This window comes from Eurosta solidaginis, chromosome 4 (assembly GCF_040869045.1).
Source record: "Eurosta solidaginis isolate ZX-2024a chromosome 4, ASM4086904v1, whole genome shotgun sequence".
In the NCBI taxonomy this organism is placed as follows: domain Eukaryota; kingdom Metazoa; phylum Arthropoda; class Insecta; order Diptera; family Tephritidae; genus Eurosta; species Eurosta solidaginis.
Genome location: NC_090322.1, coordinates 95,095,973 through 95,120,424, shown reverse-complemented (window position 1 = coordinate 95,120,424; position 24,452 = coordinate 95,095,973). Strand labels below are relative to the sequence as shown.

General features: G+C 39.6%; 1 protein-coding gene across 3 annotated transcripts in view; it reads left to right on the top strand.

Moving 5' to 3' along the window:
- The window catches only part of Spg7 (Paraplegin), a 590,769-nt gene that overhangs the window by 334,017 nt on the left and 232,300 nt on the right, over positions 1 to 24,452 (top strand). For all 3 annotated transcript variants that reach the window (XM_067782287.1, XM_067782285.1, XM_067782286.1), the window contains 3 exons: positions 16,660 to 16,793; positions 16,847 to 17,383; positions 17,448 to 17,718. In XM_067782287.1, the coding sequence (XP_067638388.1) occupies positions 16,660 to 16,793; positions 16,847 to 17,383; positions 17,448 to 17,718 (942 nt within the window). The remainder of the gene's footprint in view (positions 1 to 16,659; positions 16,794 to 16,846; positions 17,384 to 17,447; positions 17,719 to 24,452) is intronic.

The following is a 24,452-nucleotide window of genomic DNA, read 5'->3' as shown; positions in this document are numbered from 1 at the left end:
TTCCAGATAATGTCAAATATTTGTGGGTCGAAAAGGTGCTGTTTCCATTTCCTACTTTGTCGATGTCTTGCTGCTACCGTTCGTGGAGTTTCGAGCAGCTCTACGCTAATAGCTTTATGGTCGCTGTGTGTGTAGACGTTGCTTATGGACCATTTTGCTCGTCTTGCTATTTCGCTGCTAGCGAAGGTGAGATCTATAATGGATCGTCTGGTACCTGTATCGAAGGTATATATCCCTGGTTCATTTAGGAGTTCTAGCCTCAAAGAAGTAAGACTTTCGAGGAGAACTCTCCCTCTTTCGTTGGTTCGTCTACTTCCCCACACAGATGACCATGCATTGAAGTCTCCACACACTAAAAGCGTCGTACCGGTTGCAGAACCGAGGGTTTCTAGCAGCAAACCTTTTGAACTGCCTTCGACCTACTTCTACCGCCTCATGGGCCCATTCCAAGCGCTCGATCTCCACTTCTGTTGGGTCGACCACTGCTCCCAAGCGTTGTACAATTCTTAGTGCTGCACGGTACTGCGAGAGAGCTCTTTTACTTCCTCTGCTCCTTACCCTTCTCCACTCTTCTACTCCGTTTTCATTTGTATGCTTCTCCAACACGGAGTTCATTGAATCAGCACTACTCTCGCTCCCCGAGTCCGACGCATCGCTTAATGCGTGTTTGCCGTCCTTGGCCTGCGACTCAGTCCTTTTTACATCGTCCTTATTACAATCAGGTAATGAGTCGTTCATCTTGGTCATACGACTACCGGCCCGACAAGGCGAGCTCAGCGGTCCAGTATTATATACGGGGATAGAACCGTTCGCCACAGCAGCGCCCCTTACTATGGTAAGGGCATAAATACTTCCCGAGGTGGCCCGGTATCGGGAAGGCTCCGTTCGAATACAGCCGAATTTATCCCCTGGCTGCAAATCGTCCAATAGGCACGGTCCGCATAACACCCTGGATTAGGTGGTTGGCAGTTCTTGGTCACCGACGTCCCGCCGCTCTCCTATGAGGCGAAACGGCGTAGATGTCAGTCCAACGACAAGGTGCCTACCCCAGTGAGGGAGTCATACATATAAGTCATATTTGAAATTTTATTGCACTTTATATTTTATGTCACACATTTTTTTCAAATTAATTTTATTTCAGCTATGAAATTTTTGCAAATAAATTTGTATTCTTTTTGATTTTATTTTCATTAAATTTTATATTTTTCTACATACATATTTTAATTTCAATTTATTTATTTTAGAGAATTGGTATTTTTTTATTTTATTTCATTTTATTTTTAATTAATTTTGTGTTTTCTTACATATTTTTATTTCCGTAATGCATAGGCCGTATATTACCCTACTATCTATATATTAAAACGCTAACAAATTTTCCATACAATCATAGCCCTCTGCGCTTTTATTGATATATCAGGGGCTTTCGATAACACAACACATCAAGTTATCGAACAAGCTATGATTGACAAGGGCATAAGCCCTAAAATAATACGATGGGTGCTGTCCATGTTAAAGAGTATAAAACCCCATTTGGAACTGGGAGGGACAACTGAATCAATTGCGGCGACAAGACGATGCCCATAAGGAGGTGTGCCCTCCCCCTCCTGTGGACCCTGGTCATAGATGACCTCCTTCAGTTAATGAAAACCACGGGATTTGACACAGAAGGATATGCATATGACCTAGTTATTTGCATCACAGGGATACACGAAGATACAATATCAGATCGCATGCAGCAAGTCCCTTGCCTCATAGAGACGTGGTGCGATACCAAAGGGTTGTCTATAAATCCTAACAAAACTGTTATAGTGCATTTCACCCTGAGATGGAAAGTATTCATCACAGAACCATCCCTGGGTGGTACAAAAAAACAATTATCAATGGAGGCTAAATATTGTAACGAATTTAGGGAAATTCCTCTTATTTGTAACCTTCTGCTTACGTTCGTATCGCTAAACTGTTGAATAAAAGACTCCAATATTCCGTATTACAAAATGGTCTTTATTAGACTACTTTGAAAGTACTTCACTTCGCAACTGATAGCGTGCTTAAATCTAACTGATTCTTTGACTACTCAGCTTGCGCTCTTTTATACTCTCTTCTGCTTCATTCGCATATTTCTACTACAGTCTAGACGTTTCGCCTGCTAGAACTCCTGTACATATCTCCTACTTAGCTATATACATGTATATTTGTAGTTTATGCGTTTCTCATAATCATATGCGTGTGTATATGTAGCAACTTGTTGGCATATGACTACAAGTGTGTGCGCATAATATCTCTTCGTGCCTTATATACTAAATGGGTGTAAATGATGATTGATGTATTTATGTACACAGTGTGGCTCGCTTCAACGTTTTTGTGTTGGGAGTTTATTACTAGTGATGGTAATATTCGTCACACTGCCCTTCACTTAAGTCTGATCGTCCCGATCAGACAAATCTCCTGATCCAACCGCTGCTAGCCTCTCCAACTGAACCACCCTTCTATTTCGTGGTTTCCACATTCTTTGTATGCGGTAGATGGTATCACTGATCCTCTTCACAACTTTGTACGGGCCTTCCCAACTGCACCGAAATTTGGAGGAACACCTTTCCGCCAGTAAGGGTTGTATATCAGTACCAAACCTCCCTCCAAGAAACCTTCCGTACCTGTGTTTCATCCTACTTCTCATTATCCTGGACCGTTCCCACACACTCTGTTGTTTGGCCAATGAACTACTTCGTAGGGCTTGATCTTGACGAATTCGCTTTGCATAATCAGTATCGTGCTAACGTTTCACAACAGTACTGCGCGCTGGCTTGAAACTACCCGGGCATTCTTTCTGGGAAATTCTCTCCTTTGTTTTAGGGCGTCCATTAAGGCTTGTCAAAAATTCTACACCTATCCCGTTTCGATTTTGCCCTCTGGGGTTATATGCCCCCGCTACCCCCTTGCCTTCCCTTTGTTTTTCTGGACAGACCGCAGCTTATCTTGGAGCACATAAACAGCACATAATTCCCACATCTACATTTTTTGTTTTACCTAGTGCTTATGAGGGGGAGGGGTCTAGCTGGAGTCCAGCTGGACCCCCACTTTCGAAGTTTTAAAAAAATCATTAAAAGTTGTAAAAAAACCGAATTCTTGTTGGCACTATTGATCACATAAATAGCACATAATTCTCACATTTAAATTCTTTTGTTTGGACCAGTGCTTATGAGTGGGGAGGGGGGGGGCGGGCGGTCTAGCTGGACCTCCCATTTTGAGGTTAAACAAGTACTTAAATTTTGAGCACAAAATTTTTTATTTTGGGAACAATTTAGCACATACATAAATAGCACATAATACATAGCCTACCAAATTTCGAATTCATCGTGCGGGGGTCCAACTTGACGGACCTTCCTCTTCTGACACCAATTGTAACAAATTTAGGGAAATTCCTCTTATTTGCAACCTTCTGCTTACGTTCGTAGCGCTAAACTGTTGAATAAAAGACTCCGATATTCTGTATTACAAAATGGTCTTTATTAGACTACTTTGAAGGTACTTCGCAATTAAACTTCACTTCGCAACTGATAGCGTGCTTAAATCGAACTGATTCTTTGACTACTCAGCTTGCGCTCTTTTATACTCTCTGCTGCTCAATTCGCATATTTCTACTACAGGATAGACGTTTCGCCTGCTAGAACTGCTGTACATATCTCCTACTTAGCTATATACATATTTGTAGTTTATGCGTTTCTCATAATCATATGCGTGTGTATGTGTAGCAACTCTTTGGCAGATGACTACAAGTGTACGCGCGTAATATCTCTTCGTGCCTTATATACAAGTTACTTTCGCTCTTCAACTTAAATAAAAACGAAAGAGGGTTTTTTATGTTTACTTTATTTTTAATCACCGAATACAATCTCGATTAGAGCCTGGCAAAAGACTAAACGTAAATAACAGAATCAAACTATTTTATCCAAAGCGGTGGCGAAGGCAGCAGCGGTCGCAGTTGATATTGTTGTTGCATTTGTCGCATTCGCCGTTGTTTATCATTCATTTCAAAGCATTGTTGTTGTTTACTACTTTACTTCAATATTGTCACGCGCACCTTCACAGACATAGCGTCAGCGTTTTTGGTGTGAACGGATGTTCACATTAAATGCATTAGTAGTTTTCATATTCGGCAATTCATATGGGAAGATATTGTTTCCCATAAATTTGCTTAGCAAGTGTTAACTACCTTCACAGACATAGCGTTAGCGTTTTTGGTGTGAACGGATGTTCACATTAAATGCATTAGTAGGTTTTCATATTCGGCAATTCATATGGGAAGATATTGTTTCCCATAAATCTGCTTAGCAGGTGTTAACTACTCCCCCCGTAAAAACGGAGCTGTCCTCAGCTTCTTTTATAACTCTTTTTACTGCTGCTGCACTTTTGCGTTGCTGATAAGATTTCCAAATTGTAACTATTGAGATAAAAGTTACAGCGATGATTATTAGGAGGAATAATGACATTGAAAATTGTTTTGAGTGTGTGTGTGTAATTTCCCGCAGGGATGCAATCTGGTCTAGATTTTCCAAGTTTCCACGATGAAGGTAAGGTAAGGATAACAGGGGAACAAGCTCGGTCATATTCAGTATTTCAGCTGGTGCAGCTCTCGGATAGGAGCGAACAGTTCTCTTCCAATTTGTGTAGCTGACGTTGTTAATTCTGGCGTTATTTTTGAAGGATACAAGGAAGGTACCTTTAATTTTTACTTGAGGGAAACTGTCTTCGCGTACTTCAACCGTTTGATCGTTGATGACCACCAATCCATCGTCAATTTCTTCCAGAGGAGCCATATGGTCAGCTGGTATCGACTTGCATGCAGCTGGTTGACGGCTCAACATATTCAGTAAGCAAGTGTTCCTTGTGTTTGTAATTCGACAGATAGTTTTTGATGTTGTTTCTGTACAGTTATTAAGTTGATGATACTCGCTACTACACTCCGCCACTATGCTTGCTTCTAACATTATTGCTTTCCTATTATGAATAACTGGCCTGATTACAAGTTTGGTGCATATTTGACTTATAATAGGATACCTGATTATAAAATACATATTTTCTTCATTTTGCAAAATTTTGAGGGCTGAAGCCGTTAACAGATCGCTTACAGTAATGTTATTAGAATGCTCTTTGGCAATAAGCTTATTAGTTTCTTTATTATTTAACAAAATAGGATTTATCATTTGTAGTTTACCTAAAGCCACTGAATAAATAATTGTCTCAAGCTCATCTATGATGTGTCTATTTCTGGATGACGCGACTTCAAAAAGGTGTTCAGTATTAATATCGTGTTTCTTTGTAGCATTAAGTAACCTGTTAACGGTGTCGGTCAATTGATTTATCCTTAGCTGTGTTTCGGTATTAATGAAGATCTGTCTGTTATTCGATTCGATTAAGGCTTCCTCCCGAGTAGATACCTGGTTGAAATCGTCAAAGTCCGGGGTACCTGCAATATATTTCAATGCAGTTCCCAGGAAGTTGATGCTTCTGGCATGGCGATGATGAATTCTTAGTGAATCCAGCAATCGCATAATTTGGTCTGCGTCTAGTTGTAATAATTTCTTTATGTGTGACTGTGGAAAGTAATTTAGTAAGTTTTGTGTGTCTTTTGAAACAGCTTCGTAATAAGTCAAATTTTGATGATGAATGAGGTAATCATACTTAGAAAATATTGCAACTTCTCCAGTCACAACCTCAATGTACGCAGCGCTCGTGTAGTTTAATATTTTACCTTCTGTACCAATGACCGCCACAATCAGACAGATCACCAACGGGCGCTGAAAAAAAAAGGAGAAAAAGGTCATCTAAGATTTGCTTTGTGAACCCTTCTGCCGTCGACCAGAACTGTTGTGCCTAAATCTTTAGTAACTGTTCCTTCCAAGTACAGCTTAGTAAACTTATTGCCTATCCTCTTTTTGGTTTTCACAAACACTTTGTCACCTGGATGGTAAGACTTAGTAAGGCAATTCTGGTTCCTATTCTTTAGATCGTTATGCTGTTTCTTAACTAACCTATCTCTTATATCGTCAAGAAATGCCTGCACATTGTGATGAATGATGTCAATTGGTCTTTGTTTTGTTACTGAATGAATAGTTCTATTGTACTTGTAAGCGGAGAGGAGAATAAGGTCATTTGTGTCGTTTAAGCCCTGGGTCAACTTAATGCAGCGGCCTATTTCTGTAAGCGTGCTGTGAAATCTTTCCACCTGGCCATTTGTAGTACTGTGGTGAGGTGGAATTGTGTAAATGGAAACATTGAAGTGGTCTTGCAATAGGGCTCTTATCGTACTTGAGTTCAAAGATTTTTCGTTGTCACAGATAAGATATTTTGAGTCCTTGAAGAAGTTCATAATTTTGATTATGGGTTCCTTTAAATCTACTATCGATCTTGTCGGAATTGACTGGACCACAGCGAATTTAGAAAATTTATCAATGCAAGTTAAAAAAAATTGTTTGTCGGTTGAATAAATATCCATGTGCAAAATTTCGCCGGGCCTACCTGGAATGGGAGTTTCGCCTATTCCAGGGTTAGGTGGGTGGCGTTGATATTTAGCTTCTTTGCATGTTTTGCATGAAGAAATGATATCCCTCAAGGTTTTTGAAATATTGGGAAAGTAGTAGTCTCTAAGAACCTGATTAATGTTTTCCTTCAGTGAGCGGTGAGCTCTGTTATGCTCAGACTGCAAAATCTCTAGCTGGTCGTCCTTGTTAAATATGTCGGTTACTTGAAGATTCGTGTAGACGAACTTGACCGCTGGAAAGCGCAAAAGTATTTGGTTCTGAATTTTCCCCAGCACAGGAAGTTCACACAGCAATGCGTTGACTCTATTAGGGTTTAGGCAATTCTTTATTAGGGTGGGTATTTTTTCGAGCTTATTGAAAATAATGCGATGCCTGATTTGAGTTTTGAACAGAATTTTCGTAGTTACGGATTCATTGTCCCCATTTTCAAGAATTATTTGGTTCCCGAAACAATTGATAGGATTCTTAGCTGTTTTAATCGTCATTGTTGAGGATTCCTCACTATGAACAGTTTCATCAGATCGGTCAGTGCTAAGAGCATTAATATGCTGTCTTGACAACGCGTCAGCGACAACATTTTCCTTTCCGGGTTTATAGTGAAACTTAGGGGAGAACTCCTCCACAAAAGATCTCCATCGCTTTAGTTTTGAGTTCGGATTCTTATCCGAAATTGAGAAGGTCAAAGGTTGGTGATCTGTAAATATGTTAAGGTTTTTGACACCATAAAGGTAATTTCTGAGCTTTTGTAATGCCCAAACAATGGCGAGTAATTCTCGCTCGTTAGTAGCATAATTCTCCTCAGTTTTGGTCAGTGTACGTGAAATCATAGTAATAGGCCGACCTCCTTGAGAAAGAACTGCTCCCAAAGCATGAGAGGATGCGTCCGTAGTTAAGTCGAAGGGTTTTTGAAAATCGGGGTAAAGGAGAAGCACATCCTCGGATGATAGAATATCTTTAATTTTCCTAAAGGCATTGTGGGCTTCTTCGTCGAATTCAACATTAGTTTTCTTTGAAGCGGTGCTGCTTACTGTTCCGTTTTCGCCACGTAAGTACTTGGTGAGGGGTTTAGCTATTGACGCATAGTCTTTTATGAAACGTCGATAGTAACCTGATAGCCCGAGGAAAGAGCGCAATGCTCGAAGTGTTCTCGGGATTTCATAATTAACAATATCCTGAACTTTGTCCTTTGACGTTTTGATACCACTTTGTGAGACCACAAATCCGAGGAATTCGACCTCTGTTTGGAAAAATTGGGTCTTTTCTAAAGAAACTCTCATATTAGCCAAATATAACTTCCGAAGGACACGGCTGACATCGCTGAAGTGACTCTCGTAATCCTTGGAAAACACGATTATATCATCGATGTAGACGTGGCATATTTTTCCTATCTCCTCCCTCAGCACGTCGTCGATGGCACGTTGGAAAATACTCGGGGCATTTTTCAGCCCAAACGGCAGTCTACAGAACTCGTATTTTCCATTGTTTACGGAAAATGCGGTTTTCTCTCTATCCCTCTCAGCCAGTATTATCTGGTGGAAACCCGATTTAAGGTCTATCGTTGTGAAAATTGAGGATTTACCTAGATTCGCTAGTATTATGGAGGTGTCAGGTATAGGGTATCTATCATTGATGGTCCTTTCATTGAGCTTCTTGAAGTCCACCACCATTCGCATTTTCTTTTCACCAGATTCGGTCAATCCTTTCTTAGGAACTACCCATATAGGACTATTATAAGGGGACCTGGAAGGTCTGATTATTCCATCGCGTAAGAGGTTGTGGATTTCGCTATTTACAAATTCTGATGCCGCGATTGGATAAGGATATGATTTTGAATAAACTGCCTCGTTGTCTGTGGTTCTAATTGTTGCCACAATATTCGTATTGTAAGGAAGGAACTCCTCTGGGTTAGAAAAGGCCGCAGAATGCTTAACTTTAAGTTCTTCAATTAATGGGGTCAGTACAATATTGTTAACGTCTTTACAGTGGAGATGTTGCAAATTTTCTGAACCAGTTTTGTATGAAAGAATTAATTTATTGAGGTCAAGCTTAGCATTGATTTTACGCAAAAGGTCGTAACCTATTATACCGTCGAATGTTTCAAGAGTTGGTAAAAGAAAAAATTCAGAATTCGTGTCAAAAATGTTGATAGTGCATTTTTGCGTAACGCGATTGGTACCATGAATGGATTTCACCAGGAATGTTGACTCTACTGTTTTTACACCTTGCCATCCACAGTCCTTTACATAGTTTTTAGAAGCGCCGGTGTCGATCAGAAATTTTACTGGTTTACCTTTGAACTTCCTGCTAACAAACGGTAGCAGGGACGCTACTCTAAAAAATTTATTTCGTCGCTTGGTACTTCTGCTATTGCATTGCCATTATTATCAATTTCCCCATCTTTCTCATCGTAGGCGTCGGAATCTGCGTAGGCTTCCTCGTCATATTGGTTAAGGGCATTGATTCGTTGCATTTTATTATAATTAAATTAGTCACTACCATGTGGTCTTTTTGCATTCGCGGCAGTGCAACTGGTTGAAACTGGATTTCCAAATGGAGTCCTGCCTGAAGGGTAATTTGGGCGATTACGAGAAGAGGAAGGCGTCTGTTGAGAAGGATACCTCAATTTAGAAAGACTGGGATCAACCTCCATTGGAGTGACATTTTGTTGAACTTGATTACTTGATACTCTTTTGAAATGAGGGCTATTGGCAATGGGAAAGGACCTAACATTAGTTGGTTTTGCCAAACGATTTTCTGAGGTTCTGCCATCGGCAAACCTTGAGGCGAAGAATGATCTAGCTTGGTTAGATTCCAATTCCTGCGCAAGAGCAAGAGCCGATGGCATGTCTTTCGGTCTAGATGAAAATAAGATGTCACATAATGGCCTATTAAGTCCGGATATGAATACCCTAAGAGCGTCTTGGCGATATTTGGTCATAAGTGATTCAATAACCTGTCGCTCGCTTCCGTAGGTCATAAGAGTTTTATTAGTTATGGCCGTCAGTTTCCTTTCGACCTTGTCATAAAAGTCGTTAATTGTCAGGCCTCCCTGGCGGAGGGTGGACATTTCCTGTTCTACAACATGGATAGGTTTCTTATCAGCATAGGAAAAATCAAGTCTTGCTATAATTGCTTTAAAATTAAGGACGGTGTTGAACGAGGAGAGCACAGAATCTGCGCGTCCTGTAACCTTGTTACGAATAATCGCCACGGCTTGGTAGTGTTTACAACTACCAGCAAACGATTCGAAAATTTTGTAGGCGGCATGAGCCGCCTGCCGCCATGACACATAACGTGTCTGGTCACCAGAAAACTCTGGCAAAGATTTCACCACGTCCAGTGATAAGTTACACTCAATATCATGGCTAAATGTTATTTCCTGATATTCTTCTACTGTAGTGGGTGTTTCCATCCTAGCGAGTCTTTGAGTCATTTCGTCTATAGTTTTCTGAAAGTCACGTTTTGTTTGGTCAGTAGCTACTCTTATTGCGGCACTAATGACTGAAATAAGTTGCATTTCATCCATTTTCTTTTATATTAATTTAAAATTTAATTCACAAACTTTTTAGATTCGCTGGCTTACAGCTTTTTGCTATCTTGATTTTCAACACGTAATTATCTTGAGCCTACTAAGCTTATTATTTTTTTATTAAATTCACTGGCTTACAGCTCACTTTTTTATAAATTTCCAAAACACAATTTAATCAATCAACTTATTATGCTTTAACGTAATTTTTCGTTTTTTTTGTTTTTTTTATTTAATTCACTTTCTTAAATCTACTTCCTTACTATCATTTTTGTTGTAGCTGGACTCCTCTTGCTGCTGCTTTGGATCTTCTCTGGTTCAATTCTTCCTTGGTGAGTCCGAAATCACGACCACGCTGTTCGTCCAATAAATAGGATTTAGTTAAAACACGCGCGGCCCCACACTTGGGCGCCAGTTACTTTCGCTCTTCAACTTAAATAAAAACGAAAGAGGGTTTTTTATGTTTACTTTATTTTTAATCACCGAATACAATCTCGATTAGAGCCTGGCAAAAGACTAAACGTAAATAACAGAATCAAACTAGTTTATCCAAAGCGGTGGCGAAGGCAGCAGCGGTCGCAGTTGATATTGTTGTTGCATTTGTCGCATTCGCCGTTGTTTATCATTCATTTCAAAGCATTGTTGTTGTTTACTACTTTACTTCAATATTGTCACGCGCACCTTCACAGACATAGCGTCAGCGTTTTTGGTGTGAACGGATGTTCACATTAAATGCATTAGTAGGTTTCATATTCGGCAATTCATATGGGAAGATATTGTTTCCCATAAATTTGCTTAGCAAGTGTTAACTACCTTCACAGACATAGCGTCAGCGTTTTTGGTGTGAACGGATGTTCACATTAAATGCATTAGTAGGTTTTCATATTCGGCAATTCATATGGGAAGATATTGTTTCCCATAAATCTGCTTAGCAGGTGTTAACTTACATAAATGGGTGTAAATGATGATTGATGTGATGGTAATATTCGTTACAATATCTAGGGGTCACACTGGATAGAACCCTCACGTGGAATGCTCATTTGGATGCTATCCTAAACAAGGCAAAAAGAGCTTTCTTCGCCTTTACTCGTCTCTTCGGCATGAGGGATTTGTCCAAAAATGGTATATTAGACATTTAATACTGTTGTAAGGCCAATAGTCACCTATGATTCGCTAGTTTGGTGGCAGAAGGCCACGCAAAGAACGGCAACGGCTAAACTAAGCAAACTGCATCGATTAGTTTGCGTTGGCATAACGGGTGCGATGAGAACCGCCCCTGCTGACGCACTTAGCGCTTTAGTGGGAATACCTCCCTTCCCTATTCTGATAGAGAAAGAGGCAACACTAGGTGCACTAAGACTTCCAAATATTTCTGAGTTGAAGGAAGGAAATATGATAGGGCATATGAAAGTAATAAGAAAATTCTTAGGAAATCCCTCATTACAACTGCGTGACGTAATGTCCCCTAAGCTCAGAATCTGACGGAACTTTGAAGTGTCCATTGTGGACAGGAGCCACTGGGAAATAGGGAATCCTTATAACGACACTGACTCTGGTACACGGATGGATCGAAGTTCGATGACGGAAGAACGGGAGCTGGCATCTATGGACCAAACTTCAAAAACTCGATACCAATAGGATGCTACCCCACCATATTTCAGGAAGAAATTCATGCAATAGAGGTCTGTGGTAGAGAATGTCTGCGGAGAGGCTCAACATCGAAGAGCATATACATTATGTCGGACAGCCAGGCGGCAATGCGTGCTTTGCAATCCTAGCTAGTGGATGAATGCACTGAAATCCTTAATGGCCTGGGAGCCAAAAACAAGGTTTTGCTGGGATGGGTTCCCGGACATCAGGGACATGAAGGTAATGAACATGCAGATTACCTAGCAAAGCAGGGTGCTACATCAGCATTCTATGGTCGAGAGCCATTTTGTGGACTCACAAAAGCACACACCAGGGAAACTATAAGTAACTGGGAAATTAAACAATTCAGACGGTACTGGATTCATTGCCCAGGGCAAAGGCAGGCCAAACTGTTTCTACTTCCGGCAACGAAAGTATCAGCCAAACTCATTAACCTAAGCAGTGAGGACCTAAGAACTCTTACTGGGTACTACACGGGACACTGCGGTCTACGATATCACCTAAGTAAATTAAATTTATCTGATACCCAAATTTGTCGTTTCTATGAGCTGGATGATGAAACGCCGGTTCACATTCTCTGCGAATGCGTCGCTCTAGCTAGGCAGAGACTATCCCATCTAGGTGGTGGAACTCTTAATCCCTATGTGATATGGAATAAAACGGCTGAAGAGGTATTTAGATACATCAAGAGCCTCCAGATACAAAATTAGGCTGAAAGGCCTTGCACAATAGATCTGAACAAAGGTCACAGTGCTTCCAGACCTATCAATAATAACAATAATAGTTGCCAGGCTGTTTCGCATACTTAACATACGTAAAATCATACAAAAGTTATATGAATCGATTCGTACGTTTCGTTTTCTTAACGAATATTACTCTATTTGTTTATAATTCATAGAAACACTTCTTTGCAAATTCGAACATTCTCTCCAAATGTCGAAATTCACTTTCGTGCACAAAAGCGCACCATCTGTAGGATCAAAAAATTTTCATTTTATAAATTAAAAATTGCTTCAAATAAATGTTTTAATACATTTAAAGCAATAAGGGCAATTTCCGCTTAAACTCATACAAATTTCTTATTTTATTTTAACTTAGTTTATTATTATTTAGGTTATTATTATTTCAAGTTGGACTGATTCCGAAAATTTCACGTTGTATATTAAACGAAAAAAAAAACGTCCCAAAAACGTTTTTTATTTTAGAAGAAAACGGGAACATGCATCTTAGCGGTTTTTTCCCATTTCAACAATATAAATGTTCGCAGCTGCCACTTGCCTGAATATTTTTGTACCAAAAAAAACCCAATATACCAAAATATTCGAGGGCATTTACTACTTCATAAAATATCAAGTTACGCATATTTTTCATATTTGAAATTTTATTGCAATTTATATTTTATGTCACACATTTTTTTCAAATTACTTTTATTTCAGCTATTATATTTTTGCAAGACATTTTTATTTTTATTTTTTTTCTTTTCTTTAAAGTTTATATTTCTAGATATTTTAATTTCAATTTATTTAATTTCATGAATTTTTGTTTATTTATTTTATTTCATTTTATTTTTATTAAATTTTGTACATTCTTACATAATTTTATTTCCGTATTGCATAGGCCGTATATTACCCTACTATCTATATATTAATACCCTAACAAATTTTCCAATCAATTGCCAGGCTGTTTCGCAGTGCATAGGCCTATTTTTGTTAACAAATATTACTCTATTCGTTTATAGTTAATAGAAAAAGTTTTTTGCAAATTCGAACAATCTCACCAAATATCGAAATTTACTTTCGTGCACAACAGCGCACCATCTATAGGATCGAAAATTTGTATGGCGTCTTTAGCCCGCTCAATTCGAAATTCGAAAAGCTGCGTAGTAGTCGTGTTGCTCAAATGTTTCACCTACATACATAAAACATGGTTTCCCCATTGTGGCACCTTACCTATAGTGCCTGTTCCAAAATCTTAAAAAAATTGTTCCAAAATAATTTGTAGCGTACAAAAAACCTTAAATAGAATTAATTTTTACTGGCCCATTCTTTGTGGCAAATTTCACTGACACATAAATACATAGGTCTTTAATTAACCAATTATTTGTTTTTTTTTTTTCATTTTAGTTGCTTTTAAAAAAGCATGAAATCACAAATAATGAGTTAACATTTGTTGAAACTGCGGGTTTTTTAGACTCCCGCTAGAGGATATTGATAACAATTTGCAAGTGGTCGCACCCATTGGATGGGGCGGAGCACTGGTACAACAACAACAGCAACCAGTAGAGATATGGCAGTGCAAAGTACATAGGTTCTATTTAGTTAATCTCTCCACAAAACGTTTAATTCCACAAAAAATACTTGATACGATTTACCTCCGAGGACCGGCCAGTTCAACCTAATCTAACCTTCCTCCGGGAGATTTGGACCCAGCTTCTCTTCTAATTTGCTTCGTGCTACATATTTCATGACGATGGCGCACAGCATCTGCCAAGTAGATGAATTTTCACTGGGAAGCTTTTCATGGGAGAAATACACTCGGATTGCTTCCCAAACCATTGCCGAGGGGCGACTCTTTTTAGAAAATCTTTTTTCTAAGTGAAAAACTTTTTTTAAACCACATAAGTCGATCAAAAATATTTTAAATCAATTAATGTTCGTGACTTTTCTCTTTAAATGTATCCTTAACATATATGTAAGAGCACACAAATCGTGTATGACGTTCGGTTTCTCTCACAGTTAAACTTCCTTATTTGTTTTCTATTAAATTCCAAACATACGATCTAATTTTAAAAAAAGTTTCTTCACTTTTGTTAAAAATGTCGAAGTACTCCCTCGGATCGAGTATACTCGATACGTTTTACTGAGTATGAGTACTAGGGTCGATACTTTCATCCGAGTATTTTATACTTGTACCGGTATCGATACTTTTACTAAGAGTTCTATCACTACCGATAGTCATAAAGAATATATCGTCGGCTTATATTCAATACTCTCCATCACCAATTTAAAATGAGTTTTAGATGGTAAAATGATCTGTAGCTCACCTTTCATAAATGACATTAATGCCAGCATTAAAATTTAGCTCAAATGGCATAAAAGATTTTGTTTCAAAACCAAAACCCTACATCATATCATATTTGCAAAATCTTTTCATACCCAGCTGTACTTAAGCATAGAAAATTATAACTTTGATCGCATAACGTTAAAGTGCAACGGTGTAACAGGATCGAGATAAACATAAACTTCCGTATATCAATATTATCAATGTCGAAAAATATTTTGATTGCGCCAGGTCCGTCTGTCCGTTTTTGATAATACCTGCTTTGAGAACCAACATCATGGCCTTTGATATGGAACCACTATTGCAAGGCATATAAGAATGATTGTTCCACATAAACGCTACATCCAAAAAAAATTATATTTTCTTGGCTTGTAATAGCCTCTTTAAACAATATTTATTATAAGAACAATATTTATTTAAATAGCAAAACCCTTCTATCTGACTTAAACTAAACTAAGCTCAGCTTAAAATAAACAAGCAAGAAAGTCAAATTTCGGGTGAAACCGAACATTACATACCCAGCTGTGCACTTGAAACGCTGTTGTTATTTGCTTTGTGTGGTTAATAGTGTTATAAGGCTGCGCAATAATACATATATGGTTCTATTCTGAACTCATTTTCGTTCAAAAAAACAAATAGGATACAGAGGCTACCACTAATGAACTTGAGCGGGTAGAAATGCTGTTTAACAGTTCTAGCTATGAAAAAAATGTTTATGCCAAATTCCGTTCGGGTTGGGAGAATTTTGTTCGACTTATGGCATTAGAAGTATTTTGGAAGAAGTAACAAAAAAGAGGCAGGTCACGCCCATTTTCAAAATTTGTTTAAGTTTTGTTCTTAGCTCAAACATACCATTTCTGATAATATCAATTTAGTTAAATACCATAATGTTATTGCAACCTTTGTGAAGGTTTGTTAGATCTTTAGGAGAAGTGGGCGTGGTCTTTTACCGACTTTCATTATCTTCACTTAGTCTATATAATTTGGCAAGGATAGTGCCTCTACCAAATTTCAATTAATATCTTTAACGGCTTTTGGTTTACGGCTTGTTAAACTTCCTATCCACCTACCCAATTGCATTAGATTTTGAATTATCTCAATTATCTCATTTTTCTAAATTTTCGATATCGAAAGAGTGGGCGTGGTTATCGTCCGACTTCGCTCACTTGCCATACGAATCTATTCTGGGTCCAGATAAGCCCGTATACCGAATTTGGTGAAGATATCTCAGTTTTTGCTCAAGTTATCGTGTTAAAGGACGGACGGACATGGCTTGATGACATTTTTTTCGATACTGATGATTTTGATATATATAAGTCTATATCTATCCCGTTTCCTTTATACCTGTACAACCAACCGTTATCCAATCAAAGTTAAAATACCTGTGTACAAGTATACCTGGGTATAAAAACTGATTTGGAACCACAACGGGATCTTTTTTCATCTATTTGGGTACCTCTTATTACTAATTTACAATGTAGCTGCCGAAACGGTTTTTTTGCTCTCCTGAAAAACTGGGGTTTTCCTCATAGAGGGTAATGAATATAAGCCGATGATATGTAAAAGATTAAAAAGTATTTAAAAATTTCATTTCAAAACTCACCCTGCAGAACGGAAAGTTAACTTTTTTCCTCAGAGTTAGCTTTTTACCCTTTTAGGCCAAAAACTTTTTGACTCGAAGTAAATTTTCAAATTTGAAGAAGGTAACTTTCAGTTAAAAAGATTACTTGCCGCGTTGAAATTTTTGAAGATTTTCAAAATTAACCTGAAAAAAAAACTAACTTTCCGCTCTGCAAGCGGACCACTGTGTCTTGCACCTGGGCCTGTCTTTATAATGAATAATAATATTAATAAGTTATAGCCTAAAAGCATTTATCACCGCAGGCGTGGCTGTAACTTACGACAGGCAAAGTGATATAACTGGACGCATCTTGATTCTCGTTTTGTTCTTAGCATTACTTATATCAATTGCATCAAGAATGAGAGGCATTAAAAGCCCTATAAACATGGACTCATTTGTAAGTGTATCAAATTTTATTTGGGTAGTACTTCCTAATTTATTCTTTTTAAGTCTCAAATGGGCCGGGCAAAATTCACATTAGTCGATCCTTTCGAAGGTGGAAGGGGAGTACTTTTCAAAGATGTAGCAGGATTGCAAGAGGCAAAACAGGAAGTGAAGGAATTCGTTGACTATTTGAAGTCACCGGACAAATATCAACGACTAGGGGCTAAAGTACCCAAAGGTGCTTTGCTTTTGGGACCTCCGGGTTGTGGAAAAACCTTGTTAGCGAAAGCTGTTGCTACTGAGGCTGAAGTTCCTTTTCTCAGTATGAATGGATCGGAGTTTATAGAAATGATTGGTGGTCTTGGAGCTGCGAGAGTACGAGACCTTTTTCAGGAAGGGAACAAAAGGGCTCCTTGCATAATATACATTGATGAAATCGACGCAATCGGCCGGCAGAGATCAGGAACGGAACAAATGAGCCAAGCAGGGTCAAATGAATCTGAACAAACGCTAAATCAGCTTTTAGTTGAAATGGATGGTATGGCTTCAAGAAAAGGAGTGCTTATGCTTGCTAGTACCAACCGTCCAGACATATTAGACAAGGTATTGATTAAAATATGATTTATTTAAAATAATCCTTGCAATTCAAATGATACACTTTTTATAGGCATTACTTCGACCCGGCAGGTTCGACCGCCATATTTTGATTGATTTACCCACAATCAATGAACGGAAGGAAATTTTCGAAAAACATTTATCAAATATTAAACTTGACTCTAATACTGATATGCTTTCGCAAAAGCTTGCAAGGTTAACACCTGGATTTTCAGGAGCAGATATAGCGAACGTGTGTAATGAAGCTGCATTACATGCAGCACGAAACATTCAGAAAAAGGTTACACCATCAAATTTGGAATATGCTGTAGAAAGATTAGTAGGTAAGTAGTAGAGTCTTACTTTTTTCGATTTTTGCTATTCCGGGATTTCAGACGACAATTCTGGGATCCCAGGATTAACCTTGGGATTTAGGTATTTCAATTTTATAAAATTTTGGCAACGTGGTTGTCAAATGCAACTGCATCTAACGTCACAGAGCACAAAAATAAAGAAAACATGAGGCCGAAGCGTCATTCATTTTGATGTACAGAGGCAGAGAGATTAAAGTGAATATTTTTTAAATAGAACAAAAAAAAAGTTTGTTAAAACTACAACCAATTTCAGCGGAATTAACACAATTTACACAAAAATAATGAAAATTTATTTATACTACAACTAATTTCAACGGAAAAACGGTCCAAAAAATCCACGCCAGAAAATAACGGCCCTGTAGCACCATTTTACACCACCACCAACGGAAGCATCGTTTGCGGCTGCAAATGAGCAGCAGCGTTTCCAGCAGCAGTACTGACGGCATCAGAACATAAGTATATATATTGTCACGGATATTAGCATCACTAAATTATCCCATCACTAAGGCGATGCTAAGGCCATGCCAAGCAGTATTTACGTTAATAATTAAATCAAGTATACACATATATAGGGCAGCCCAGAGAGATGTCACACACAGATGCATTTACTTATATGCCTATGTGCGCGCGAGAGACTGTAAACTACAAACATTCACATCAATAATTCAATCTTTATGTATCTACATAAACGAATAAATAATTGCGTCTACACATATGTACGTATACGAGCAGCGGAGCGGCAATGCACAAACACATGCATATATCTTATCTGAGTTGTCACAAGAGAGAGCAATAATTTGTGCACGTAGTTGTGGCTGGCGATTTTGTAGCCGAAACAACTAGTAAGTTCTGGAAATCGAAGAGCCTAGAAGTATGCAGTAAACTATAAAAGCGGGGCAAGCGAGTAAGAAGTAATTCAGTTTGATTTGAGATTTGGATTAAGCGCTATCTAGCGAGCTATAGCAGTATTATTTTGAATAGTAGAGCTTCATTTGAGCTGTCAATCAGTTTGGTTATTAAGTAAGCTATTCGTTGCAAAGTGCAAGTGTTATTGTGAAGTACTTGAATAAAGGCCATTTTGTATTATTCAATATTGGAGTTATTTATTCAACAGTTTAGCGATACGAACTTAGCAGAGGGTTGCAAATAAGACGATTTGCAGCAAATTCGTTACAATTGGTGTCAGAAGAGGAATTGTTGAATAAATTCCAGAGGACAACAAGGACATGGCAAAGTTCAGTGAATTGAAAATCCAGCAACTAAAGAAGGAGTTGGAGAGTCGTAGATTGAATACAAGCGGCGTTAAACTTGAACTTCGGGCACGGCTACGAGAGGCAATGGAAGCGGAAGGAATTGATGTGGAAGAGTATGACTTTCATCTTGATGGCGAGGAAGTAACAAAAATTGAAGAGAAAAACGAAACATCGCAGACAGTTACGAGCACAGACTTGAACATGATTTTGGCTGCAATATCTGCTCAAACATCGACAATGTCATCACAGATGGAATCCCAAGAGACACGCATAACATCGAAGATTGAAGCGCAGGAAACCCGTATAACATCACAATTGGAAGAACAGAAGACATATTTGGCATCTCAACTGGAAGCGCAAGAGGCACGTATATCTGAAATGTCGGCACAAATTTCGGAACAGGTATCATCGCAGCTCTTTGTGAAACTGGAAGAGCAGGATGCAAAAATTTTACAACTCGAGGACAAAATTGATGCCGAAATAGAAGCGTTAAAAGGTCGTATGGAGCAGTTACAACTAAACCGCCCAGCTGTTTCAGCAAGCAATCCAAAGGTAAAAACACCATCGTTTGACGGTTCTGTTCCTTTCCAGGTCTTTAAGCTACAGTTTGAGAAGACCGCAGCAGTGAACAACTGGAATGTGGAAGATAAAGTTGCCGCACTCTTCGTAGCATTGAAAGGACCAGCTGCCGAAATCTTACAGACTATTCCAGAGTACGAACGGAACAGTTATGACGCATTGATGGCTGCTGTAGAACGGCGATACGGAAGCGAACACAGGAAACAGATATTTCAAATAGAATTGCAAAACCGCTACCAAAAAGCTAACGAGACTTTGCAGGAGTTTGCTTCGGACATTGAAAGATTGGCTCATCTTGCAAATGCGGATGCACCCGTGGAATACACGGAAAGAGTGAAGATTCAGAGCTTTATAAATGGCATACTGGACGTCGAAACGAAGCGAGCCACATACGCGAACCCAAAGCAAACATTTTCTGAAACGGTATCCCATGCATTGACTCAGGAAACGGCGTCATTATTGAGTAAACCAGCATACAAAGCTCATCGTGTGGAAGTAGAAAGGCCGGAGTGGGTAGATACAATTTTGGAAGCTCTGAAGGGATCACAACAGAAAAATGCCGGAGTTATGAAATGTTTCAAGTGCGGTAACCCAGGTCACATTGCACGTCATTGCAGTAGCAATTCCAATAGTTCCAACAATGTGGGTGGCCGTAAACGCAGACCTGAAGGAGACGATCAAATCTCCAAATGCACTCAATCGTTAAACTAAAGCGAGTCAGCCGCAAGGGGCGACAGCTGGCTCCCTCAATTGAATGCCCCATAATCTCTATCTCGCAAATTGGAAGAAGGTCAAGCAATCTTACTGTCGGAGGAGATGTGGATGGAAAAGAAAGTTTACTAACTGTAGATACGGGTGCATCCCATTCCATTATTCGATCAGATTTAGTCAACAATAAGATAAGACCATTGCTTGGAGCAAGATTACGTACAGCCACGGGAGAGGACACCCAGGTAATTGGAGAAGTAGAATGTGAAGTAGCAATTGGGAACGTCACGGTACTTCAAAATTTTATAGTGGCAGGTATTGTTGATGAAATCATAATTGGAGTGGACTTCTTAATCAACCAAGGCATCAAGATCGATATGCAAAGCAAGACGATGCGATATAAGAACATGGATGTGCCACTTAATTTCGGCTACGAGAAGGCTACAGCAATAAACGAGTGCTGGTGGAAGAGAGTCAGCAAATACCACCAAAATCAGAAGCAGTCATCTGGGCAAAGGTAGATGGAGATTGTGGGACAAACAAATTGTGGGTTGTCGAAGCAGCAAATAAATCAGCACTGAACATACTTGTAGGAAAAACCCTGGCTATGACAAAACAAGATGGACGTATTCCGGTAAGAGTACTCAATGAGTTCAAGTCACCATTCAATTTGACCAAAGGAGCTATTTTGGGAAGATGCCAAGAGGCCGAAGTAGTTATTAACTGTGAACAGCTCCTGGAATACGTTTCATCTAGTAATACTGATCTTTCAAATGATATCACGGCATGGACGCATGGGCTAGAGGAAACCTATCAGAGTAAGGCAAAACAACTGCTCCTAAAGTACGCGAACATATTTGACCAGGATAATTCTAAACCAGGCCGCACCAACGTTGTGAAACACCAGATTGACACTGAAGATGCGAGGCCGATCCGTCAAGCTCCACGTAGTGTTCCACTGGCGAAGCGGGAAGTTGTGAGTCAAATCATTCAAGAAATGAGCGACAGCGGCGTCATCGAACCATCAGCTAGTCCATGGAGCTCACCGGTAGTACTTGTAAAAAAGAAGGATGGAAAAATGAGGTTTTGCTGGGACTACCGGAAGTTGTATGACGTAACAAAAAAGGATAGCTACCCATTGCCAAGAATTGACGACACTCTGGACTCGCTATCTGGTACGAAATGGTTTTCCACGCTGGACTTGAAAAGCGGCTACTGGCAAGTGGAGGTGAAGGAGGAAGATAAAGAGAAAACAGCCTTCAGTGTCGGTGATGGTCTTTGGCAATTTACAGTGATGCCTTTTGGACTTTGTAATGCACCAGCTACTTTTGAGAGACTCATGGACCAGGTACTGAAAGGACTACATTGGAAAACATGCTTGGTGTACCTGGACGACATCATCGTATTGGGCAAGAACTTTGATGAACATCTTAAGAACTTGGAGGAAGTTTTCCAGAGAATAGCTGGCGCTGGTCTGAAGTTAAGTCCCAAAAAGTGTGCGCTGTTTAAAAAGGAAGTCAATTATTTGGGTCACAAGGTAACGACAGAGGGCATCTGCACTGCGAACGAAAAAATAGAGGCTGTAAAGGATTGGCCAAGACCACAGAACTTACATGAATTGAGAAGTTTTCTTGGGCTGTGCACATATTACCGCCGATTTGTACCAAATTTTTCCAGCGTAGCCCATAGCCTGCATGAGCTTACAAGAAAAAACAAAGCTTTTGAATGGAAGAAGGAGCAAGAAGTGGCTTTCCAAACATTGAAGGAGCGTTTGTGCACTGCCCCAATGTTAGCATATCCGATTCCAGGAGCAACATTTATTCTAGATACAGATGCGAGTGGATATGCTATAGGAGGCGTTTTATCACAACTGGTCGATGGACAGGAGAAAGTAGTTGCATATTACAGCCGTTCGATTGGAAAACCAGAGAGGAACTACTGTGTTACGCGGAGAGAGCTGTTGGCATTGGTAGAGTGCATTAAACATTTTCACAAATACCTCTACGGCCAGCGATTCCGTGTCAGGACAGATCACGCAGCGTTGAAATGGCTTCTGCAGTTCCGTAATCCGGAAGGACAATTGGCACGGTGGATCGAGCGACTACAAAGCTGCGACTTTTTCCATTGAGCATCGATAAGGTAGTACCCATGGAAATGCTGATGCAATGTCACGAAGACCATGCAGTTTGGAATGCAAGCACTGTTCAAAAGCCGAGGCTAAAGAAGACATTATAGATGTCCGGCTAATGACTATAACATGTACAGATGAATGGGACAAGGAACAGCTAAGAAAGTGCCAGCTAGAATATGCAGATCTGTCACGTGTTATGCAAGGGCTCGAACGAAATGAAAGACCAAACAGAGAAGAGATGTCAGCAGAGAGTCCCATTGCGAAGTCATATTGGGCACAGTGGAGCAGTTTAGAATTGATATCCGGTTGCCTTCATCGAGTATGGGAGAGTGAGGATGGTAGATACAAGAATAAACTGATAGTTGTTCCCAGAAAGAGGGTTCCTGATGTGCTCAGCGAGCTGCATAATGGTCCAAGCGGAGGTCATCTTGGAATCACGAAGACGCTCGAGAAGATTAAACAGAGATTCTATTGGGTTGGTTGCCGTCAGTCGGTCACTGAGTGGATTGCGAACTGCGAGGTTTGCAGCAGAGCGAAAGGGCCCAGAACACGAAGTCATGGCCAGATGAAGCAATATAACTCAGGTGCGCCATTTGAAAGGATCGCTATGGATGTCGCCGGCCCATTTCCTACTAGCAACGGCGGAAACAAATATGTACTGGTAGTTATGGATTATTTCAGCAAATGGCCAGAGGTATACCCAATCCCAAATCAAGAAGCGGAAACGGTAGCAGAAGTGTTTATAAACAATTGGGTTGCAAGGTTGCTGACCAAGGCAGGAATTTCGAATCAGCTGTGTTCCAGGAAATGTGTAAGTCATTGGGCATTCGAAAAACACGGACAACTGCATTGCATCCTCAATCCGATGGTATGGTAGAACGATTCAATAGAACATTGGAGGAGCACTTAAGGAAAGTAGTGGACAAGTACCATAAAGAATGGGATACCCGCATACCATTATTCTTGATGGCTTACCGATCAGCAGTGCATGAGACAACGGGCCAAACCCCTGCAAAAGTAATTTTTGGCAATGACCTTAGACTGCCAGCTGATTTGAAGTTTGGGGTAGATGCCAATGCGGAGAGAAATGTCAGGAAATCCACTAGTGATTTGGAAGAAGAGCTAAGAGAAATACATGATCTGATAAGGCAACGAACAAAGATTATGAGTGACAAAATGAAAGCCAGATATGATAAAGCAATTAATTCAGAAGGTTTTCAGGAAGGAGATTTGGTGCTGTTATACAACCCACAACGTAAAAAAGGTTTGTCCCCGAAATTGCAGTGTAATTGGGAAGGCCCATACAAAGTTGTAAAACGGATCAACGATGTAGTGTACCGCATACAAACCATCGGTAAACCACGAACCAAAATGAAGGTGGTCCATTTGGAAAGGCTAGCAAAGTTTAGATCGAGAGATTTGTCTGATCGGGACGATCAGACTTAGGTGGAGGGCAGTGTCACGGATATTAGCATCACTAAATTATCCCATCACTAAGGCGATGCTAAGGCCATGCCAAGCAGTATTTACGTTAATAATTAAATCAAGTATACACATATATAGGGCAGCCCAGAGAGATGTCACACACAGATGCATTTACTTATATGCCTATGTGCGCGCGAGAGACTGTAAACTACAAACATTCACATCAATAATTCAATCTTTATGTATCTACATAAACGAATAAATAATTGCGTCTACACATATGTACGTATACGAGCAGCGGAGCGGCAATGCACAAACACATGCATATATCTTATCTGAGTTGTCACAAGAGAGAGCAATAATTTGTGCACGTAGTTGTGGCTGGCGATTTTGTAGCCGAAACAACTAGTAAGTTCTGGAAATCGAAGAGCCTAGAAGTATGCAGCGTAAACTATAAAAGCGGGGCAAGCGAGTAAGAAGTAATTCAGTTTGATTTGAGATTTGGATTAAGCGCTATCTAGCGAGCTATAGCAGTATTATTTTGAATAGTAGAGCTTCATTTGAGCTGTCAATCAGTTTGGTTATTAAGTAAGCTATTCGTTGCAAAG